Below are 21483 nucleotides of genomic sequence, written 5' to 3' on the forward strand. Positions count from 1 at the left end.
CATATGAAAAGCTTTCCATCTTGCATTCATTAAGACACATACAAGAATACCATATTTCAAAGGGAGCAACAAACATGTTTAGAACAAGTTTTAGAAGAGTAAAATTACTCAGATGTTCAATCCTACAGTCATGATTTCACACTGTGTATGATCAGCATGTCATAATGCAGAGATAAATAGGAAACTAACAATTAACAAAAACAGCTCACTCGCTCTGCAGCAAAAATGATTCTACTTCATGAATAACTTGTAGCAAGTTCTCATTACAGTACATTCTGCATTTTTCTGGAAAAGTTGAATATGCTAACATCAGTAGTTAAATTCATTTTTAGTGACTTCATGCCTGTTGAGGCAAAGACCATGAAACAACAGGGTACATTCTAGCTGCTTGAAAGTTAGCAATGAAAAAAATCAAAACATTTTAAAAACTGTTTATTTTTCAGAAGTCAAATTTCACAAATTAAACACATGTATTTTAATTTGATTAAAATAATCCTCCAAATCTGTAATGCAATAGCACACGGAAAATAAATCTCAAACTCCAGTTGTTTAATTATTTAGTCAACATTCTTTCTGAACGTACCCGGTATTCTAAATGCTGCAGGTCTTCTAGAGTTACTTCACGGAATGCCAAAACTCTAGCAGTAGTTACGGTTGGGTTAAATTCAATAGTCATTAGACAACAGAGGTCCACCAACTCCTGTTGGCATTTTTGTAACCCCACGGTTATCTTCTGCTGTTGATTAGGACATTTTATTGAGTTTCTCATTTCAGCCACCGAAAAACCAATCAAGCTTTTCAAAATGTTATCAATAAGTTCTACATCCATGTAGGCAGTACCATCTGATATTCTAGCTTTAATACTCCACAGTCCACCATTACTTGTGAGTTTGTCCAGTAAGGTAACAATGAACGCTTTGATTTGTACCACAGTTATTACATCAGGTTTCTTATCTAAAAGAATATTTAGGTATGTAAACGGTAGAGAATTCAATCCCACAAACTGATCGTTGAACTTTCTTCCATTCATATTGCTTATTCCTGCACCATTCTGAAAATTGCCTCCAGTGCCAGAAGAACCTGAAATTACTTCAGACAGGGTGCACAGATTTTCAGGTACAGAGTCGTTCTTTGGCCTACTGTCAAAGGACTCATACAGCATTAATGAATTAAGCTGTTCCTTTCTCAGTTCCGTGGTGAGAACACTTGTATTATTTATTCCTTCCACAGGAGTAATGCCTGTCTTTTTCATGGAATCGTGATCATTTAGCATAGAATCCGGCCTTGCATTTTCAGTATAAATGCCACTTTTAAGAAGATTAGCTTGGTTTTTTATTTGACAGCCAGAAGTATTATCAGCAGCTAATACACTTTGCTTATGGCATGTACTGGGTCTGCTATCTGCTGCTTCTGCAGCATGCTTAATGTTATTTCTCTGTGGCTGCTCTAAGGATTTGAGAAATTCTGGGAATTGGCTCATTGTTCTATCATGCTCAGTTTCTGCATTCAATTCACCCTGGATGAGCAAATCATCAACTTCATCCATGGGAAACTCATCAAAGTCTTCATCATTACAATCTATTAATTCGCTATCTTCTCTTTGAAATCCTGTGGACATTTCTGGAGTCTGAGAGTCCATACTTTGCCATCTGCTGCTTAAAGGCTGTGTGCAATTGGAAACACAACTTAAAGTGCCAGTTCTACTACAATATCCACTTTCAGAATTAATTCTGGACTCCAAAAGCAGATCATTTTCATCAAAACCAGCCAAAAGCTCATCATCCGAAGGTTCCAAGAGCTGAGGCATCCCATTAGTCCTTTCAGTTGTATTTTGATTATTATTCACTCTGGTTACAGCAGTATCATATGGTTCTCCAATTAACCTTGCAAGTAGTCTCTCTTGGGAGTTTTCTTCCATAAGAGATTCCACTTCACCTCCCATCAGCCTTACATTTTCAGGTTTAATAAGCAGAACTCCTAATCGGCAGGCAATATTACCCAGCAACAAGATTTTTGTGCCTGGTGAAAGGCTGCTATGCAAAGCAGGAATAGGCTTATATTCCATACCTTGAAGTTCCTGGACTCCATCTGTTAATTGCAGCATCAACATTCGGGTTGGTTTTGCTTCCCAAGATCTTTGCGATATTTGTGTTGATGTCACTTGTTCATTAGAAGTGTCCTTTCCCCTGATTTTTTGTAGCTGGCTGTATGCAGCTTGGCTGACATCAATTAGTGAATCAATCTGCAAGCAGTAAAATCCATTGAGATCGCATTTCTGCATTGCAGAGATTCCTTCTGGCAAAATTGGATACTCCAGATCTCGGAGGTCAGTAAGAAGCCATTGCTCAAAAACTTGTTTGTTGATTTGGGCCTGTGTTAGAGTAACACCTTGGTTCTCCTGTTGAATCCACTCTACACAGGCCTGAAGCCAATGTGAAGGAACTTTGAGATGCCATGTTGCTTCCAACCAAGTTTCAATTCTTGCAGAGATCATTTTGGTTTTCTAAATTTCATTTAATGGGCTTGAACACCATACTCGAACCTAAAAAAAAATCACAAGATATTTGCTTTGTTTTGGCGATTTGGCACTACATTTTAATGCCCTGTGCATACCAACTTGTTCTTTAATCAAGCATTTGGCAACACAATCCCTACAGCCTACAGGATTAAGGATGGCAGGCACGAGGGTATCCTACCACCTACAAGTTCCCCTCCAAGTCATGTGTTATATCATCATTCCTTCATAATTACTTGATCATTAGTCTAGTGGTCTAGTCCAGTGTCACATAATCCACAACCTTCTTAAAAGGTAATTATGGCTTCAAAGCAAGACTGCATCTTCAATTGCATCTCAGAAACAAATTTTAAAAATCCGTCATAAAAGCCAACACTCACAGTCACCAACAGCCGCATACCTTACAATAACATCAATCTGACCAAATGAAATTGAATCACTTTTATATATAAATGATGGCAAGGAAGGTCAGGCACAAGGAACTCTGTGGCAATAAACCCATTTCCAGTGTCACGAATGGTTGTCCAACTTCTCAAAGGTTCCAAATCAGGAGTGTGATGGAATACTTCACTTGCCTCGATAGGTGTAGTTCCAACAACACAAGAAGCTCAACACCATCCAAGACAAGGTAATCCATCCACAATCATTTATATTCAATTTGTTCAAAACTATAACACACAGCGGCAGTAATGTGCAACATCTACAAGATGCACTGAAGTAACTTGCCAAGCCTCTGCTAAACATGCAGTTTTGCATTTGCCAAACCCATGGCCTCTACGACCTAGTACAAGGCCAGCAGATTATGGAAATACCACTCATGTCCCCATCCAAGTCACACACCATCTTAATTTGGAACTCTTGCTGTTGGGTCAAAATCCTGGAAGTCTCTTAACACTGGGCATGCCTAAACCCAAAAGACACCCAGCAGCTCAAGCAGCTAGCTCTCTACCACCTCTAAGTTTCTAATTAGGGATGTGTAATAAATGCAGACCTAATCCAACATTGCCCAGATTTTTTTAAAAAGTCATCAAAATTTCATTTTGACATCCTTGGTCATTTATGGACTAGTATCAATGGGTCAAATGAGCAACTTCTGCTCCTACATCATGGCTGATAATAATCCTTGAATCCATTTTCCTGCCTTTTACCCATAACCATTGATTATTTTTAGGAGTAGAAATCTGCCTATCGCAACCTCAACTCGAGGATGAACCTCGTGAACTTTCTCTGGCTGTCTTCAATACCAATAATATATTTCCCTGTTAAAAGGGACCAAAACTGTTCACACTATTCCAGTATTAGCAAGACGCCCCTACTTTGATCCTACATTCGCTTTGAAATCAGAGCCACATTCCAGTTGCCTTCCCTCTGTACTGCGCTGTAATGTTCTATGTTGTGTTACCCACTGAACTTGAGGCCAGTTTTTAACTGCACGTTCAAGGATCCCAAACTGCTTACCGGCTGCACCTATCTCAATTTGAATAATATTCTCAGAGATAATGGGAACTGCAGATGCTGGAGATTCCAAGATAATAAAATGTGAGGCTGGATGAACACAGCAGGCCAAGCAGCATCTCAGGAGCACAAAAGCTGACGTTTCGGGCCTAGACCCTTCATCAGAGAGGGGGATGGGGGGAGGGAACTGGAATAAATAGGGAGAGAGGGGGAGGCGGACCGAAGATGGAGAGTAAAGAAGACAGGTGGAGAGAGTGTAGGTGGGGAGGTAGGGAGGGGATAGGTCAGTCCAGGGAAGACGGACAGGTCAAGGAGGTGGGATGAGGTTAGTAGGTAGCTGGGGGTGCGGCTTGGGGTGGGAGGAAGGGATGGGTGAGAGGAAGAACCGGTTAGGGAGGCAGAGACAGGTTGGACTGGTTTTGGGATGCAGTGGGTGGGGGGGGGAAGAGCTGGGCTGGTTGTGTGGTGCAGTGGGGGGAGGGGATGAACTGGGCTGGTTTAGGGATGCAGTAGGGGAAGGGGAGATTTTGAAACTGGTGAAGTCTGCCTCTTTGTAGGTTACGTGGAACAGTCCCTCTTCCGCACCTACACAGGCCCCAAACCCCACCTCTTCCTCCGGTACATTGATGACTGTATCGGCGCCGCCTCTTGCTCCCCAGAGGAGCTCGAACAGTTCATCCACTTCACCAACACCTTCCACCCCAACCTTCAGTTCACCTGGGCCATCTCCAGCACATCCCTCACCTTCCTGGACCTCACAGTCTCCATCTCAGGCAACCAGCTTGTAACTGATGTCCATTTCAAGCCCACCGACTCCCACAGCTACCTAGAATACACCTCCTCCCGCCCACCCTCCTGCAAAAATTCCATACCCTATTCCCAATTCCTCCGCCTCCGCCGCATCTGCTCCCACGATAAGACATTCCACTCCCGCACATCCCAGATGTCCAAGTTCTTTAAGGACCGCAACTTTCCCCCCACGGTGATTGAGAACGCCCTTGACCGCGTCTCCCGCATTTCCCGCGACACATCCCTCACACCACGCCCCCGCCACAACCGCCCCAAGAGGATCCCCCTCGTTCTCACACACCACCCTACCAACCTCCGGATACAACGCATTATCCTCCGACACTTCCGCCATTTACAATCCGACCCCACCACCCAAGACATTTTTCCATCCCCTCCCCTGTCTGCTTTCCGGAGAGACCACTCTCTCCGTGACTCCCTTGTTCGCTCCACACTGCCCTCCAACCCCACCACATCCGGCACCTTCCCCTGCAACCGCAGGAAATGCTACACTTGTCCCCACACCTCCTCCCTCACCCCCATCCCAGGCCCCAAGATGACATTCCACATTAAGCAGAGGTTCACCTGCACATCTGCCAATGTGGTATACTGCATCCACTGTACCCGGTGCGGCTTCCTCTACATTGGGGAAACCAAGCGGAGGCTTGGGGACCGCTTTGCAGAACACCTCCGCTCAGTTCGCAACAAACAACTGCACCTCCCAGTCGCAAACCATTTCCACTCCCCCTCCCATTCTCTTGATGACATGTCCATCATGGGCCTCCTGCACTGCCACAATGATGCCACCCGAAGGTTGCAGGAACAGCAACTCATATTCCGCCTGGGAACCCTGCAGCCATATGGTATCAATGTGGACTTCACCAGTTTCAAAATCTCCCCTTCCCCTACTGCATCCCTAAACCAGCCCAGTTCATCCCCTCCCCCCACTGCACCACACAACCAGCCCAGCTCTTCCCCCCCACCCACTGCATCCCAAAACCAGTCCAACCTGTCTCTGCCTCCCTAACCGGTTCTTCCTCTCACCCATCCCTTCCTCCCACCCCAAGCCGCACCCCCAGCTACCTACTAACCTCATCCCACCTCCTTGACCTGTCCGTCTTCCCTGGACTGACCTATCCCCTCCCTACCTCCCCACCTACACTCTCTCCACCTATCTTCTTTACTCTCCATCTTCGGTCCGCCTCCCCCTCTCTCCCTATTTATTCCAGTTCCCTCCCCCCATCCCCCTCTCTGATGAAGGGTCTAGGCCCGAAACGTCAGCTTTTGTGTTCCTGAGATGCTGCTTGGCCTGCTGTGTTCATCCAGCCTCACAATGAATAATATTCTGCTCGTATTCTCCTACTGTATATTCAGTCTGCCAAGTTTTTGCCTACCTAATTAACTTACCTATAAAGATGGACTGTAATCCGTGGCGTCTTTCAAAACCCATACAGTTTAGGACAGTAAGGCCCTCCACGACCATGCCTCACATGAGAAAGTCTAAAAGCAAAATACTACGGATGCTGGAAACCTTAAATAAAAACGGAAAAATGCTGGAAACTTTCAACGAATCATGCACCTTATACGCAGGGGGAAATTTAACTGAAGATCCAAATAAGAAGTCACCGGAGCCAACAGTTACTTATTTATCTCCAAACGTTTCCTGACCAGCTAAATATTTTCATCCATTTACTTAATTGAGGGAGATGGATTCAAACGGAAGATATGGTTATGCACTTTTTTTAAAAAATGCGATTGTTGAATAAAGTAATCTTATCCTACATCTTTAGAAACTATTGCTATTATTACAAGCGTTGAAACCCATAGAGCGAGCAAACCGACTGGAACTCGAATGCATCAAAGGCCTGCAAAGTAAAAGCTACTTGGACCAAAGCTGTTCTAACTCGACGATCAATACTCAACCTATGTTAACGCAGCCCTCCATTGTTGAGCTGTATATGTTATACGAGTCCCGTCCCCCACTTCCCAAATTGCCCTTCATCCTTCCTCCTCCACTGGCACCAACTACTTTTTTTCCAGAATTCTCTCCCGCCCGCGCGCCCGCGGATCCAACTCTCGCGATATCTCATAGTTCTTCATCGTTTGGTGGTTGTTTCATGATCTGCTCGCCACAACATACAGATCTAAAAGAACTATATGAAACGATATTTATTATGCGGTCACGATTTTTTAAGAAAGCAGTTCTAAAGGGCTATAACTTGAAATACTTGGTAAGAACCGCTCACAACATGTTTTATATAATTTTATATTTTAACCGACAATGGGGCTAGCCGATTTGATTAACGGGTATATTGACCAATCGCAACAAGAGGGCTCTCGAGCTACATCACCAGGGTGCTGGGCGGGGCTGCATCTGCACCAACCAGAGCCCGGGACCGCGGACTGGGGTGGGGCCAATGGCCGCTGTGGCTTCTGGGTAAAGCAGTCTGTGCCACACCAGAGCGATCCATTTTGTTTCGCTCGTCCTGAAAGCTGAGCTCGGGTCCTGTTCGCAGCTTTTAGCTTTGGTAAGGTATTAGACTTAGCAGCATACCAAATTTGATTTATTTCTGCTTTTCTGAAAAACAAAATCTGAGTGTAGTCATAAATAGGCAAGAAACATTCGCGTTTTTTAGAGGAATGCGATTATTGGGAGCTCATGTTCGTCGTTAGCGTGGATGTTGTGGGTGGATGTGGAAGACATCTTACTTCGGTGCCTTGGTTTTTTAAAACACTCGGATTACCGCACGAATACAAAAAGTGGCGATTTTTTTTTCTTTCCGAATCGAATTTTTTTTTAGAAGTTTCTCTGATATGTATGAAACCACCACTGAGTATGGGCCTAGTTGGTGTGGCTGATTGCGGCCTTATTCCCTGATGCCGTCGTTTGTCGTCTCGGACTCTTTGTCGAGTCACGGGGTAAATGGCGGCGGGCTTCATCCTCCCTCCTTCCCTCCCCCTCCCCCGCTGAAAAGGAAAAGGCAATCGATCGTGAGTGCCTCAGAGTACGAACCGCGCCGCCATTTTAACGACGGTTGTTGTCGGAATGGCTGTCGGGTTCTGGAGGTGGTTTGGGTTCGCCCTTGCTCCCTGAGGCAGACAGGGGAGGGTGTGAGCGCGATCCGTCACCGCCGCCAATCGGTCAACGAGTCGGGCCGTAGTGCAGTAGATTCGGTCTCTGATCGTCGGCACATTTCGCTGTCTCATTGCATCGGCCATTTTGAGGTTGTTCACTGCAGCTGGAGGCAGTGGGTTTTTGTTGAGCACAGACCTCTGACGCCGATCACAAAATTTGCAGCCGAACTGGTGGAGACAGTCTTCCCCGCGACGTTTTGTCGTTGACCATGTGTTAGTGTAAAACGCCTGAACTAGACGGGGCCGTTACTTTGCCGCTGTTGTTTAATAATTACCATCCTTGTATGTTTTCAGGTTCTGAGATATTCCCGCTCCATTTGCATCACGATGGCGCTCGAGTGGCCGGATTTCATCCGACACGCGCTTTTTTGTTTCGCCCACGTGTTGTTTTATATTTAGGGGGCTACAGTTTATGCCTTGGGCCATACATGATATGATAATTTCTCCCTTTGACGAAGCCTAAATTTGCATCTGAAACCCCCAACGTCCTAAGACGGTTTAGCATCAGATTTTAGTGTTCGTGGTTAGCTCAAAAAATGTTTTGTTCCCATTCTCTTCAGGCGGTCAAATCATTTGAGGTAAATTAGGCGCTCAGCTAATTATCCCAGAACGTGTCTTGGCTTGACGTTAAGTTCAAGTTCGGTTTTTGATCTTGAAACAAGATTTCTTCAGGGGCACGTATAAATTCTACTGCCACTTACAAGTCGAATTTTTGTCTCAAATTAACAAGTTGAGATGTTATTTCTATCACTTTTTTTCTGCTCCCAAAGAAACAAAAGTTGGCTGTAATTCCACTTTGCTTTAGGTGGGGGAGAAAATACCACATTATAAATCTGAATTGAATTTGCAGGTTTAGTTTAAAATGCAGAGATAAATGTGCAACTGGGTGTTTTAAAAACACGTATCCCTGTCCATTGCTTCAAGAGTTGAGTTTACTAAGGAATTGAATTGTTAGGGAAATAGTTCTGGATGAATTTAGACCTCTTCTTTCCCTTCCCCCAACAATTGCACTAGTGGCAACATTTTGTAGTTTACTACTACGTAGTGACTTGCACATGATGCTTATCCCAATTTCAGCCTTGGTGTCTTTAACATCTTCATAGTTTGAAGTCCTCTGCTTCTTCCTTGAACTGAGGTGCACCGTTTCCCCAAAGCCATAGCAGTCTTTACTGATCTCTAGTTAACTTAATGTGCTAGTTATAGATAAAAGGGTACAGCTATGGAGACTGCCCTGTAATTATACAAATGAAGCCAGAGTGGGATTTTTTTTGTGACTCCGTCTTAGAAATTCTCCATTGATGGATGGGTCAATGAAGGCTGTTCAGTATTTCAGTAAAGTAAGCCTTCAGTCGTCCAGACTCTAACTGATCCAACATTGTCTTCATTGCAACTTGGGGTCATTGTCCCACAAATTAAAGTCCGTTTCCGCTGGGTGCTTTGGTTTCCTGCTACAGTCCAAAGGTGTGCTGGTTAAGTGGATTGGCCATGCTTAAAACTATCCTATGGTGTCCAGGATTGTGCAGATTAGTGGGTTATCTATGGCTTTAAAAACCCCATATGGGATGAGTCTGAGTGGAATGCTGTTGGTGCAGCCTTGATGGGATTGTAGAATTCTAATTTTTTTTCCCTAAACTGATAAAATAGTTATACCCTTTGCAAACATGACCAAAACTAATCATATTTAGGGTGACATCTCACTAAGACCATGCATGTTCCCAGTAAAGCACCCCTCCTCCTTTCTATTCCATTTCTTTTTCAGTAAACCTGAAAATTTCACTTGTTTTTCTAATCACTTGCTGAACCTGCATGTCAACTTTGTGCAAGTGTTTCTTGTGTTCCTTTTGGTAAGGTATGCTAGTCCTTCCCCAACTGTATCGGCACAGTTTTCTGTTTTTGCCCAGAATTTGCTTCAGTTTTCCATCTCTTATGTTAGGCAGTTGTGGTATTTTACTAAACATTAGCAACTTTCCATTTGTTAGATGTCATGCCTATAAATAAACACTGACTCTCAAAGCTACCTGAACTATATCTGCCATCCTGCCTTCCCTTCCTGGTTTCTGTATATCCATTGTGATGTGGTTTTGATTTTTTTGATAATTACAGAAGTGTTCAGCGTGGGAATGGACCCTTCAGCCTAACTTGTCCATGGCAACCAGCTTTCCTAAACTGTCCTAGTCCCAATTTGCCTGTTTTGGCCCTTATTGCTTTTTTTCCCTATCAGTGTATCTATCCAAATGTCTTTAAATATTGTAATTGTACCTGCTTCTACCACTTACTCTGGCATCTTGTTCCATGTATGCGCCACCCTTTGGAGCAAGTTGCCCCTCTTGGTCTTAAATGTATGCCTTCTAGTTTTGTCTTGCAGACTAGCTGCATAGCCACCCTCCATCACTAAACAAGTCTTACCCATTTTTCTCAGCATTGTAAAAGAGCTGTTTTCCCCCCATGTGTGCGGGCAACAAAATATCATTAATGGATGACTTGAAGCTTTAATGGCCCATGTGCCTGCCAACAATTTAGTGAACTAGTACCACTTACATTCAATTCAGTATGCTGTATTTCCTGTTCAGTATGGTTGGCTAATTGGGGGAATCTGCTCTGTCATTTTGAATTTACTTCCTAGCGTGCCTAAATTTTTTTTCTGTACATACCCTGTTCCAGACTTCCAGTGAACCTCTTTATGAACATGAAGAGCACCATTTGTTCTGAACTTAATACTGGTATTTTTAAATTCAATTCATGTGCATCTTCTCATTCTTTTGTTTTGAGTTTGAATGTTGTTTATCAGGTGCTTGTGTTTGGGTTAATCTTTTACCTGGCACTTATGCGCTTTGAGTAAATGTTTTCACCAGTGCCATTGTACTTTTTTTAATCCATGAGGTCTTTCCTACATTTTATTCCATTTTGGCAGTGTATAATTTGGATGTTTCTACCTGTCGGTGTCTGAAGAAATCGATCTAGTCAGTGTTCACACGTTCTGTCCACAAGTCATGTCAGATTTGCAAAGTTTCTAATATTGTTTAGTTTATATAACATGTAACTTTGTCTTGTTTAAATAAGCTGGCTTATCCAAAAACGCAACTGAACTAAAGTGATTCTTAGTGTGAAAGTGAATACTGTAAATCAAGCCATCTTGAGTTGTGACAATAAGCATACTGTGCTGCCATGTATTTTTTAAAAATCATGTAATGAAAAGTTTTGGAATTGTGCATGTTGGGGAAAGAGGGTTAAGTATTTGCAGCTAATATTTTCATGCCTTCTGCAGGCCTTGTGCAGGAAGACTTAAGTTCATTCATTGCATTTTGTTCAGGATGAATAGAGTGCCTAAAACTCTTCGCTTGAATTGCCTTTTTTCAAGATAGATAAATGCAAGAAGTTCACTTCTTTGGGTGAATGCATAATCTTGATTAATTCAAATTAATGTTAATTGAGTGACTAATAAGAAAAATATTGCTTTCCTGTAGTTTGTATTGGATGATTGACTTGCTTTAGCAACTGAGTATTAAATAATTTGGAAAATTTTTGTCTTACAGACTAGCTGCAAAACAAGTTTTGCGTATTAATCGCAGTACTTGATACCTAAAATGGAAACTGATCAGCAAGACATCAAATATAACAGCCCAGAGACCAACGGTAGTAGTCTTAGCCCTGGTTCTTGTATGTTTTGCTTTTTTGTATTTCTTGTATTGATAGTCATAAGATTATTAATTTTTGCATTAATGTTACCTTGATATGTCACGAACTGATTTTGTTTTTAATTGGTTTCCTGAAGTGGTATAGCAGTTCTGATTGTTAAAGTTTGGGAATATTTCTGTGTTCATAGGAGAAAGTTGCATTGTATGAATCTTTTGAATGAGTTAGAGAAACGTTTTCCTCAATTGTCTGCAAGTTCTTTCATTTTTCTCTTCCCATTTAATCAGTTTGCACCTCCACATTACTATGTGCCCTACCATGTCCATGTTTTTCCACTGTCTTTCTAATTGCAACTTCTGTTGCACCCTCCAGTGTTTTTGGAGTTAGATGACATTCAAGTTGCTATGATTGTAACTGTCAAGATGCTGCTTGCCAGCTGTGTTCATCCAGCTCTACACCTTGTTATCTCAGATTCTCCAGCATCTGCAGTTCCTACTATCTCTGCTTGATTTTGACTTTTTCTATACGCACCCTGATTTTCAGAATCAGGCTGGCTGTTGACATTGCATGTGCCTTTCAGTAAACTTACCATTTTAAGATCTCTTACTGGGGCCATTTTACTGTTGAAGTCTCTACATGTTTTACCCACCCATTTATAAATTCATTTTCACCAAACAACATTCTTCCTTAGCTGACCATTTAATTTTCACTGTGAAGTGGTGTACCGCACTGACGGCTGTGTATTACAAACGTTGGCCAGTCAGTACTTCACAAGATGACAGCTAATTTTCTTGGGTGCAATGATTTCCAATAAAAATGACTTCTCTCAACAGATGAATAATTGCTGTCTATTGTTACACTAAAATCTGTTCTAGTACCTAGAATTGTATATAGATAACTAGAATTGTATGTAGACTGCAAATTTAATAACTGACTAGAAAAGTTTGAATTAAGTTTTTGACCAGATTTCAGCAGATAATGTAACAACTGTATTAAATGAGAACAAATTGCACGTGCTGTTGGAGTGTGCATTTTCTAGGTTGGATTGTTGAACGTTGTTGTTACCTTTCACAGAAGGTAAGTGAGACAGTAAAGCAATGTGGAAAGACTTGTAGATTATTTTGTTCTAAGTGTGCTCTTAACTAATTATTAACAAATTGTACAACCAGGGTGCTAATGAAGCACTGAATTACCAGTATTTTGATGTTAGACTTAATGTGCCAGAAATGTTTACATGCAGCTTGATTTTTTTAAAAAAAACACACAAAACTTTCAGGCAAACGTCCTGCTGAGGACCATGATGGAGAGCAAGCCTTTAAGAGGTCTCGGAATAATGACCAGTGTGTGGAACTACGACTTCTGTTGCAGAGCAAGGTGAGAATTTTCTAGTTTCAAGCAGTGGGTGATTGGCATTTAATCTTGAGTAGAATAAGAGGTTGCATAACTGTACTTATAGACATTTTGAGTGTTACTTCTGAACGCACAAAGATGTAGTGAAGGTTGCTTAGAATTTTAACTTTGATTTCTTTTTAAGAATGCTGGAGCAGTAATTGGAAAAGGTGGCAAAAATATCAAGTCATTGCGTACAGACGTGAGTATACATCTATAGTGTAGGTTAAGATGTATGAGATCTAGTGCTTAAGTCAATAACTTTTTCAGTAAGTTGGTAACTTGTAACTGAAATTTTGCTGTCTTCATTGTGTTGTGATTATATTGATAGTCAGTCAGTGAAACTATGAACATTTTAAAATGAGTTAATTATACTGTTCTGGGAGGACAGAGCCATTTGTAATATTGTGTAATCTATTATTCTGAAATTTTATAGATGGGCTAGATCTGAGGAGATATCATTAAACACTTTATTAAAAATTAGGATGTAGTTTTGAATTATCATAGTTGTCTTTTAAGGTGTCCATATCTGTAACAATCCTTGATTGCAGCTTATCCTGTTTGTGATCTACAATATTAAATGGAGAAACATTGCAGGTGGCTAGTGTAATCCAGAGTTTCCCAGAGTCAGAACTTATCTTTTTTTTTAAAGATGTCCATCTGTTCTTACTTCAACAGCTATACAGATGTACGTGAAGGACAAAGACTGCTTTATGTAAAGAAGAATGCTTGATATGAAATTGGGTATAGAACAGTGTTAAACTATGTTTCCATAGATGGGAGGGAATGTTTTGAGAAAAATGAAGTGGAACAGAATTGTAATTTTTATATTAGCTAGCATAAATAGATGCCCTGTAGCAGAATAGGTTTAATGTTAACTTCTTTTAGTGATTTGTATTTATTTCCCTTGTTATAAGGCGAAATACTGTTTAAAGTAACTGTTTGTTCTAAAATTATAGTTATGAAGTGTCTCGTAGAGTCTTCAGAAGTCTGTACAGAGGATATATAGAGTGATGAGAATAGATTTTTTTAATATCATTCAATTAAAATTTACTCCTTTTCCCCCCTCTTCCCTCTCCTTGTTTTTTTGGCCATTTATCTCCGTTGCCCTTGTACTGGATCGACATGTTCCCTGCGTTGCCCATCATGACGTTGACCCATCTGCCCCTTGAACGCCCATCTGAATACCCTGGTTGGCTATGCCCATAATGTGCTCAAATGCCAATGGGCACCAATACCTGAACTTCACTGAATGCCCTTGCCCAATGCCAACAACCACGAACGCCTTTGTGACCAATGCAGTACAATGCCAGTGTATCAGTCCCAGACAGCAGTGGCCCCGAGCGGTATGTCCCAACAGTTTATGACTCACTGCCTGATTAGAACAAGGAATTGTATCTATATAACCTGAATTTGTTGTTATTAATTAGTAGTCCCTTATAGAAAGTGTACTGTTTTCAAGTTATTTTCTGTCTATTTTCCCCATTAAGTCTTTTGTGGCTGGTCTTTATTACGTGAGTTGCCCACCCAGAGCAATCCACTAATTCATTTTAATGGAAGGAGCACAGCTTCAAGTGTTGCATATTTGCTGCATTTTAAATCATTTGTTAAATCTGTCTTTCTTGCACTATCCTTGTACATCTTGCTCCCCACATTCATAGTCTTACAAGCTAACTTCTGTCACCATTCACTTCTTCACTTTCATTTGTTCTGTCTGTTTTTTACTTTGTTTTTGTTTGATTTCCTGCAGGGGCATAGTGCTGTTACCACAACTAGTTTCTTAACCTTTTTTCTCCAAACTTGTCAAACACCTCTTTTAATGCTGTACTCCATGATACTCACATTCTTCTGCTTTTGCCTATGAAAAGGTGTGCCAAAATTGCTAATCTATTTCCAGGGGTTTCTCAAATTGCTGGTGGTGGGGAGGAATGATTTTTTTTTCCACTTTCTGCTCTCAGCTATACGTCGTTTTTCTTGCCCACTTAATCTGAGCCCTTCCAGTTATCCATTTTTCCAAAGCTGTCTTAATTTGAAACATTTAATTAGTTTAAATTTGCATGTTTATTAGTAAATATTTATAATGGGGGTTACTAAATACTTAAATTTAATTGTTAATGTATGAACTGAGTAAATGTTACATTGTTTCAGAATGCTATGAATGGCTTACTCACTGATTTTGTTTCCTTTCTTCTCCTTTAAATTGTCAATGGTTTAAAAAAATTTGGCAGCATATTGAGTATAAATGCAGATATTGAAACAATTGGAGATATATTATCGAAGATCATCCCAACTTTAGAAGAGGTGAGTTGTGTTCTTTCTTCAGAAAGTTGGTGTAAATGAGATGTAGCCTTGCAGTTGTAACAGTTGAGTTACATTAGCAGTCTACAACTCAGCTTTAAAGTCGATGAAAACATAGGAAACCTGGATACCAGTTCAAGAATTTTATGCTTCTGTTCAACTTTTGACCTTACAGTATCAACACTATAAAGGAAAGGATTTTGACTGCGAACTAAGAATGCTTGTTCACCAAAGCCAAGCTGGAAGCATCATTGGCGTCAAGGGAGTAAAGATAAAGGAGCTGAGAGAGGTGGGTCGTATCACCTGTTCTGTGACAGGTTTTAGTTCTGATTATATCAGTGAAGAAAATATTTTGCTTCTGTCAAGATTGTTGTATCCATGTGCATCTGGAAGTCCAGAGTTATTTTCTGCATGTCTAAAATTCCTGTCTGGAATTTGGCCCGAAAAATCCGTCTACTCATTCTATTGGTTTTGAGGCTGCCTTGATGAGGCACGTTCTCAATTCTTGGGCTTTGCAAACCATCAGAGCTGTCTTGAGAACTAATACAACTTTAATTCTGTGGTTACCTATTGAGGGCCAAGGTAGGACTACATTTGTGGTGCTGTGAAATTCTCTCATGTCTAAACTTCTGAGGTATTTTGTTGTAAGTTGATTTTTCTCCTTGATTCTAGACAACACAGACAACTATTAAGCTCTTCCAGGAGTGTTGTCCTCATTCAACGGATAGAGTCGTTCTGCTTGGTGGTAAGCCAGACAGAGTGGTGGAGTGTATCAAGATTATCCTGGGACTGTTGGCAGAGGTTGGTGTTCTTTATTCTTCTGCGTTTACGTGAAAGTATTGTTTTACTGACCTTTGTTCATGTGTATTCTGTAATGAGGGAAAGTGCTTAGTAAATTTAAAGTTTGCCTTTAAATTTTTTCATGTAGGGCTTGGCTGCTAATCTGACAAACAATGACTGCTGCAATGATAATGATTTTAAGGGATTGGAAGCTGTTTGGGTTTTGATGTAGAATGAAATGTTAATTTCAAATATCGTTGAGATTTCCCGCAAGCAATTAACACTACTTTTTGTCTCAAGTCTCCCGTCAAAGGACGTGCACAGCCATATGATCCAAACTTCTACGATGAAACCTATGATTATGGTGGCTTTACAATGATGTTTGATGACCGAGGAAGACGTCCAGTTCCCTTTCAGATGCGTGGCAGGGGTGGGCCCCATCCTCCCTCTCCTGGATATGAGCGCAGGGGTCCTATGGGACTTGCAGGTAGAGGAGGCCGTCCAATGCCCCCACCCAGAAGAGATGCTTATGATGACATGAGCCCACCGACACGTAGGGGCCCACCACCTCTGCCTCGTGCTGCGAGAGGTGGTAGAGGTGGCCGTATTCTTCCTCCCCCACCTCCACCTAGAGGGTAAGGTTGCTGTTACTGCTGGCAAAACTGATCAAAAGCGATCCTTCAGGATTGTCGTTTATTTTCTACCAGTGTATGCAGTATTCACAGTTTATTATTTGCATGACAACTTGCAGTAGCTTCTGTTTCAATTTTTGGAGTTAGTCTGAATTTTTAATTTGACAATTCAAGTTATTAAATTGGGCTTCAGTAAAAAGTGAAAAAATGCAAACAGCAAATGTTTGTATTGAGTAGATACATTGTGTATCAGTTCGTACTGTATCACCGTGGAACAATTTTAAGCATATTTTGCTCAAAACAAGTTAAATGTGATTCAAAATAGTTAATTCATGATGTTTGCTATATTGTTTAGACAACAGGCTGTACCATCCTGACTTGCCAAAGTAGTCTGGATTTGGGGCAGTTGCTGTGTTTACAATAGCTCCTATTTCATTGTAGTGACCGTACTCTCTATGGCAGGAACAGAATGAATGATCGCTATGATGGAATGGTGAGTCTTGATTTCTTCTTTAAAACCTGTCTTCCTGGCACTAGCTTTAACAGGTGCACGTGGGTAGTATTCTTCTCTTCCTAATGGCAATGGGTAAAATTTTAAACTTTTTTTGAAAGTTACCTTACAGCTGCTAGCATTATTGGAAAAGCAATCACTCTTAAGGTGTGATATGGCTTAGTGCAGACTACTACAGCAGTTATCTGTCTAGCTTCTCTTTGACCACCTACCCTGTGCTTAATGTGCAATTAAATTTATTGTTACTGGTGCTGTAATTGTTTAATATCTTGTATGCTAGTTGTGGTCATGGTTAAAGTTGGAGATAGTTATAATTAAGCATCTTTATTCTAATCTGTTTTCTCTTGTTTCCCCCCACACCCACCAAAATATCCTCATGTATAGGGTGGTTCTGGATATGGTGAGTTTGCTTTATTCTGTTGTTCCAAGTATATTAATTAGATTATTTTATCTAAGTTTAGTTATTGGAGATTTTCTTAATTGGTTTTCAGGGAGCCGTGGTGGATATGGAGATTTGGGAGGCCCAATCATTACTACACAAGTCACAATCCCTAAAGATGTAAGTTGCATTTCATTTAAAATCATTACCAAGCTCCTGCATGGCAAAGTATGTTAATCAAGTCACGTTTAGGCTAAAAGTGATTATCCAAATCCACTTACAGTATTCAGTGACAACCATTTGTCAACTTTATTTGTGCTGTAAAATTCTAAATGTGGACTCTATATTGTTGACGTAAAAGTAATGCTTATGCATTCCATTCAGCTAGGTAGTTCTTGCATTTCTCACAAGGGAAATTAAAATTTGAACATGTGGCTTTCTCCTTATTTCCTGCGTTTAGTCACTGTAGTATAGTTTAATTATTGAACAACAGCTCTTCTGGGATGTTACTATGCAATAGGTCCAGTTCACTTTAGGGGGACTTCAGTTCATGCAGGGCTGTTTGAGAAAGTAGTTGCATGTTATAATATGCATCAACCAAACATCTTTTTAATGTAACAGCTGGCTGGTTCTATAATCGGTAAAGGAGGTCAAAGAATTAAGCAAATTCGTCATGAGTCTGGAGCATCTATTAAGATTGACGAACCTCTTGAAGGCTCTGAGGATCGCATAATCACCATTACCGGCACACAGGACCAGATCCAGAATGCACAGTATCTGCTGCAGAACAGGCAAGTAGTAATAAAGGATGCTTTTTATTTTGTGAAGCAACTAAATGGACTTCCTCTTCCTACCCTCTTTGTCTGTCAGGCAGAGATAAGACTTGAGCACCATTTCATTTAAGTTTTCATCATTTGCGATCTGACTTTAGAGCTTAGTTTATTCACTGCCAGCTAAATTCAACAAATGGTATCTGCTGTTTAAATGTTTTTTAAAAAATGCCTTTTTGTGAGTAATAAATTTCGCTTGTGTAATAAAACTTCATTAACTTTAAGTATAGAAGATCACTCAACTTGGATTGTGGTCTGGTTCTGTGTGGAAGACTAGTGATTTTGTTGTTTTTGACAGTTGGATTGACAACAAATCACAGTCTACCATATAGCGCAGATCATATCTCTCCAGAAAGTTTTCTGTTCAATCTTTACTTCCAGTAAATAAATAAATCTTCTGCAACAGCAAACTACCATTTTCTGTCATCTTAAATTATAATTCCTGTGCTGTGCTGTCCTGTTTTATAAACAAGCTTTGGGTAACTGAAATTTTAGTGCTGGGTCGAATTGATCTGCACTCGCACCCGAACATTGATTTGAAAAAAATAATGTTTGGTCAAATTAGTTTATTTTTTTTTTACCTGGTTTCTCCCCAGTGCAGCTACAGCAGCCGCTTTGCGCCCTTAAGCTGACCCGTGCGTTCAGATACCGCAGCTCCACACGAGATAAGGTCAGTTTGATAGTGGGAATTGTTTTGTTTTGGTGGTGGAAAGGGTCAGTTTGGGAAATTGAATTTATGCACAATTGTGTGCAATATTGCTGATAACCTCTGAAGGCAAAGATTTCCTTCAAGTTCAGAATATCAAATTTTCGACCCAGCACTAGTGAATTGCTTTAATTGCATGATTTGAAAGCACAGTTTTATATATTGAACAGTGTTGGAAAATGTTCTGACCAAACTTAGGTAACCAGAACTAATCCCTGTTGCAGTAAAATTCCTGAGTTTAAATGTAAACTTGTGGGTTGGAGTTTGGCTTTTGTTTTGGCCATTTTTAGTGAGGATATGGTATGGGTCAAAGTAAATTTGAGGGGCTTGTCTTGATGTCTGAATTTTAACAGTACCAAATCTCAATCTAATTCTGTGCTTTCCTTTTCACAGTGTGAGGCAGTACTCTGGGGAGTTCTTGTAAAACAAAAAAGCGGAGAAGATTGAAGGAATACATCACTGCTTTTTTGTCACTGCTTTTTGTTTGAAGAGCCAACATTCCTGCTTACATAGATCACACTGGGAGCATAGATCATATTCTGCTTTTCATCATTTGTCATGTTTTAATTAGTGAACCTTAGCACAGCTTAGACAGTTTTGAATTTTCCAACAGTGACAGTGGATTCTGGGTTTTATGTTTTGTTCTGAATGTTTCAGTGGTTTATTGTATTTTCCTGTAATATGGTAACATTAAGATGTACACTGTTTATGGACAATAGTACTGGTAGTTTAAATGTGCCAGATCCATTCAGTAAATGTGCAGAATGCAATCTTGTTTTGTAAGGAACATTTTATGGTTTTTAAAATAAACTAGGTAAACTAAACTTGTGTATTTTGCTTGAGGATGATTTGCTCCTCATACTTTTGCTAGCTGGGAAGATCAGTGAGCAAAAGTTGACTCAAGTTGCCAATGCAACTGGATGGATCCCTCTCAGCTGTTTTTATTTGGAATGATAGCTAGAATTGCTTATGCTCACAAGAATTGTCTTCCACTGATTGCTCTAATATTAAATGTTATCCTAGTTTGCTCAGAACTATTAAAATGTCTCCACTGAGATCATTTAAGCATTTCATTGTAACCTATGCAAACTGTTACGACTGTATCAGATGTTCTGGAGTAATCAAATAGCTGAACCATTCATGAATGAGATTGATCTAATACAGAAACTTGAATTAGTCTGGTGTTGTAATTGAACTGAAGCAACACGCATGAAATTAAGGTAAGGTTCTGGTAATTGAATAAAATGAAGGCTGCCACTGTGCCATGGAACTGCTGGCCTGGATCTTAAGGTAATTTTTTTCTTGTCATCGCATTGGAATTGCAACCAAAGATATTAGCCTGTTTGAAATGGCTAACGCTACAGGAGTTGGTGTATGACTTACACTATTCCAGCAGAACTGGTGTTACTGGCTGAAAAGTGGTCAGGCCTAAGTGCAAAAATGGAACTGACCTGTAGTGTAAGGAATCTGCTTGAGAGATAAGTGCAGACCAGCAGTTCAGTACTTGTAGCTGTAATGGACTAGAGAATATTTTTGTCCAGGTGTCTGATTACTTTGGACATTGCACTGTAAGGAAAACAGAAATTTTGGGTATGTGATGATTATTGACGACTTAAAGCAGTGCCTGATATTGGGTGTCTTGAGCAGCTTTTCCATGTACCGTGCCAATCAGAATTTTGACATCTGAAAGCATATTCTGACAATCTTGTTCAACTTTTACTAGACACAGTATGACTTAAAACATATCAGACAATCTTTGCAATGTTCAGTTTGTCTATCCCTGAGCAAAAAGTAATTGTTACTCCTGAAGCTCAAGTAGAGGCATGATAAGTTGAGAAAAATTATGGGATATCAGTGAATGTGAGGAGTAGATGAAAATTCAAAGGAAAAGACTCTGATAAAGTTTAAAGTAATATTTGATTTGTGGCATGTGTGATAGGCTTTTAAATAAAAGTTCCATCACTTTTGGTGTAAGCGAAGGTGCATTTGGAAAGTTAATAGTTGGAGAATGCCTTAAATTGTCAGTGTTCAAGTCTTTGAGTATGTCTCAGCAGCTTAGGAATATTTGCCTGTGCTGAGCTATTGTGACCAGTCGGCGGACGAATTGCTGGAAGGATAGGTATACCAAAATCTTGCAGTTCCTTCCCACAGTCCAAAAATGTGCAGGCTAGGTGGATTAGCCATGCTAAATTGCCTGTAGATTTAAGGGGTGTGTGGGTTATAGGGGGATGGGTCTGGTTGGGATATATCAAGGGGTGGTGTGGACTTGTTGGGCTGAAGGGCCTGTTTCCTCACTGTGTAGGGAATCAAATCAAACAAATTGGTTGTATAGTTAAACTTTACAAACCAGAAGCCCAAGACATGGGAATTACTACATGTTAAATGTGAAAAAAAAATCTAATGACTAGCAGATAAGACTGTACATCTTGTCCAT

At 40.5% G+C, this 21483-nt stretch overlaps 2 protein-coding genes across 17 annotated transcripts; one reads left to right on the top strand and one right to left on the bottom strand.

The window, feature by feature from the left end:
• Window positions 1-419: 419 nt before the first annotated feature.
• Window positions 420-7014, bottom strand: rmi1 (RMI1, RecQ mediated genome instability 1, homolog (S. cerevisiae)). Of its 2 annotated transcripts, XM_048527866.2 has the most exons (3): window positions 6680-7014; window positions 6164-6287; window positions 420-2542 (listed from the first exon to the last, which is right to left on the bottom strand). In XM_048527866.2, exon 3 carries the CDS (start codon window positions 2492-2494, stop codon window positions 554-556), a length of 1941 nt encoding a protein of 646 aa, XP_048383823.2. In that variant the 5' UTR covers window positions 2495-2542; window positions 6164-6287; window positions 6680-7014; the 3' UTR covers window positions 420-553. The 2 variants fall into 2 exon arrangements, with proteins under 2 accessions (XP_048383823.2, XP_048383824.2); XM_048527867.2 differs by lacking the exon at window positions 6164-6287.
• Window positions 6844-20092, top strand: hnrnpk (heterogeneous nuclear ribonucleoprotein K). Of its 15 annotated transcripts, none has more exons than XM_059644640.1 (15): window positions 6844-6987; window positions 11425-11524; window positions 12801-12898; window positions 13059-13115; window positions 14216-14259; window positions 15142-15214; window positions 15387-15500; window positions 15884-16012; window positions 16292-16626; window positions 17065-17116; window positions 17519-17534; window positions 17605-17693; window positions 18135-18304; window positions 18940-19013; window positions 19443-20092. In XM_059644640.1, exons 2-14 carry the CDS (start codon window positions 11476-11478, stop codon window positions 18968-18970), a joined length of 1257 nt encoding a protein of 418 aa, XP_059500623.1. In that variant the 5' UTR covers window positions 6844-6987; window positions 11425-11475; the 3' UTR covers window positions 18971-19013; window positions 19443-20092. The 15 variants fall into 15 exon arrangements, with proteins under 15 accessions (XP_059500623.1, XP_059500625.1, XP_059500614.1 ...); XM_059644631.1 differs by having other exon boundaries at window positions 6845-6987; window positions 11425-11548; window positions 15142-15213; window positions 15377-15500; XM_059644637.1 differs by having other exon boundaries at window positions 6845-6987; window positions 15142-15213; window positions 15377-15500.
• The last annotated feature ends 1391 nt before the right edge of the window (window positions 20093-21483 follow it).

Source organism: Stegostoma tigrinum, chromosome 3 (assembly GCF_030684315.1).
Source record: "Stegostoma tigrinum isolate sSteTig4 chromosome 3, sSteTig4.hap1, whole genome shotgun sequence".
In the NCBI taxonomy this organism is placed as follows: domain Eukaryota; kingdom Metazoa; phylum Chordata; class Chondrichthyes; order Orectolobiformes; family Stegostomatidae; genus Stegostoma; species Stegostoma tigrinum.

Coding starts and splice junctions, on each gene's coding strand:
- rmi1 (XM_048527867.2), bottom strand. CDS start 2,494: ATGATCTCTGCAAGAATTGAAACTTGGTTGGAAGCAACATGGCATCTC.
- hnrnpk (XM_059644631.1), top strand. CDS start 11,476: ATGGAAACTGATCAGCAAGACATCAAATATAACAGCCCAGAGACCAAC. Junction 13,116..14,215: donor TCAAGTCATTGCGTACAGAC/GTGAGTATACAT, acceptor TGACCAATGCAG/TACAATGCCAGTGTATCAGT. Junction 16,013..16,291: donor TCCTGGGACTGTTGGCAGAG/GTTGGTGTTCTT, acceptor TTTTGTCTCAAG/TCTCCCGTCAAAGGACGTGC.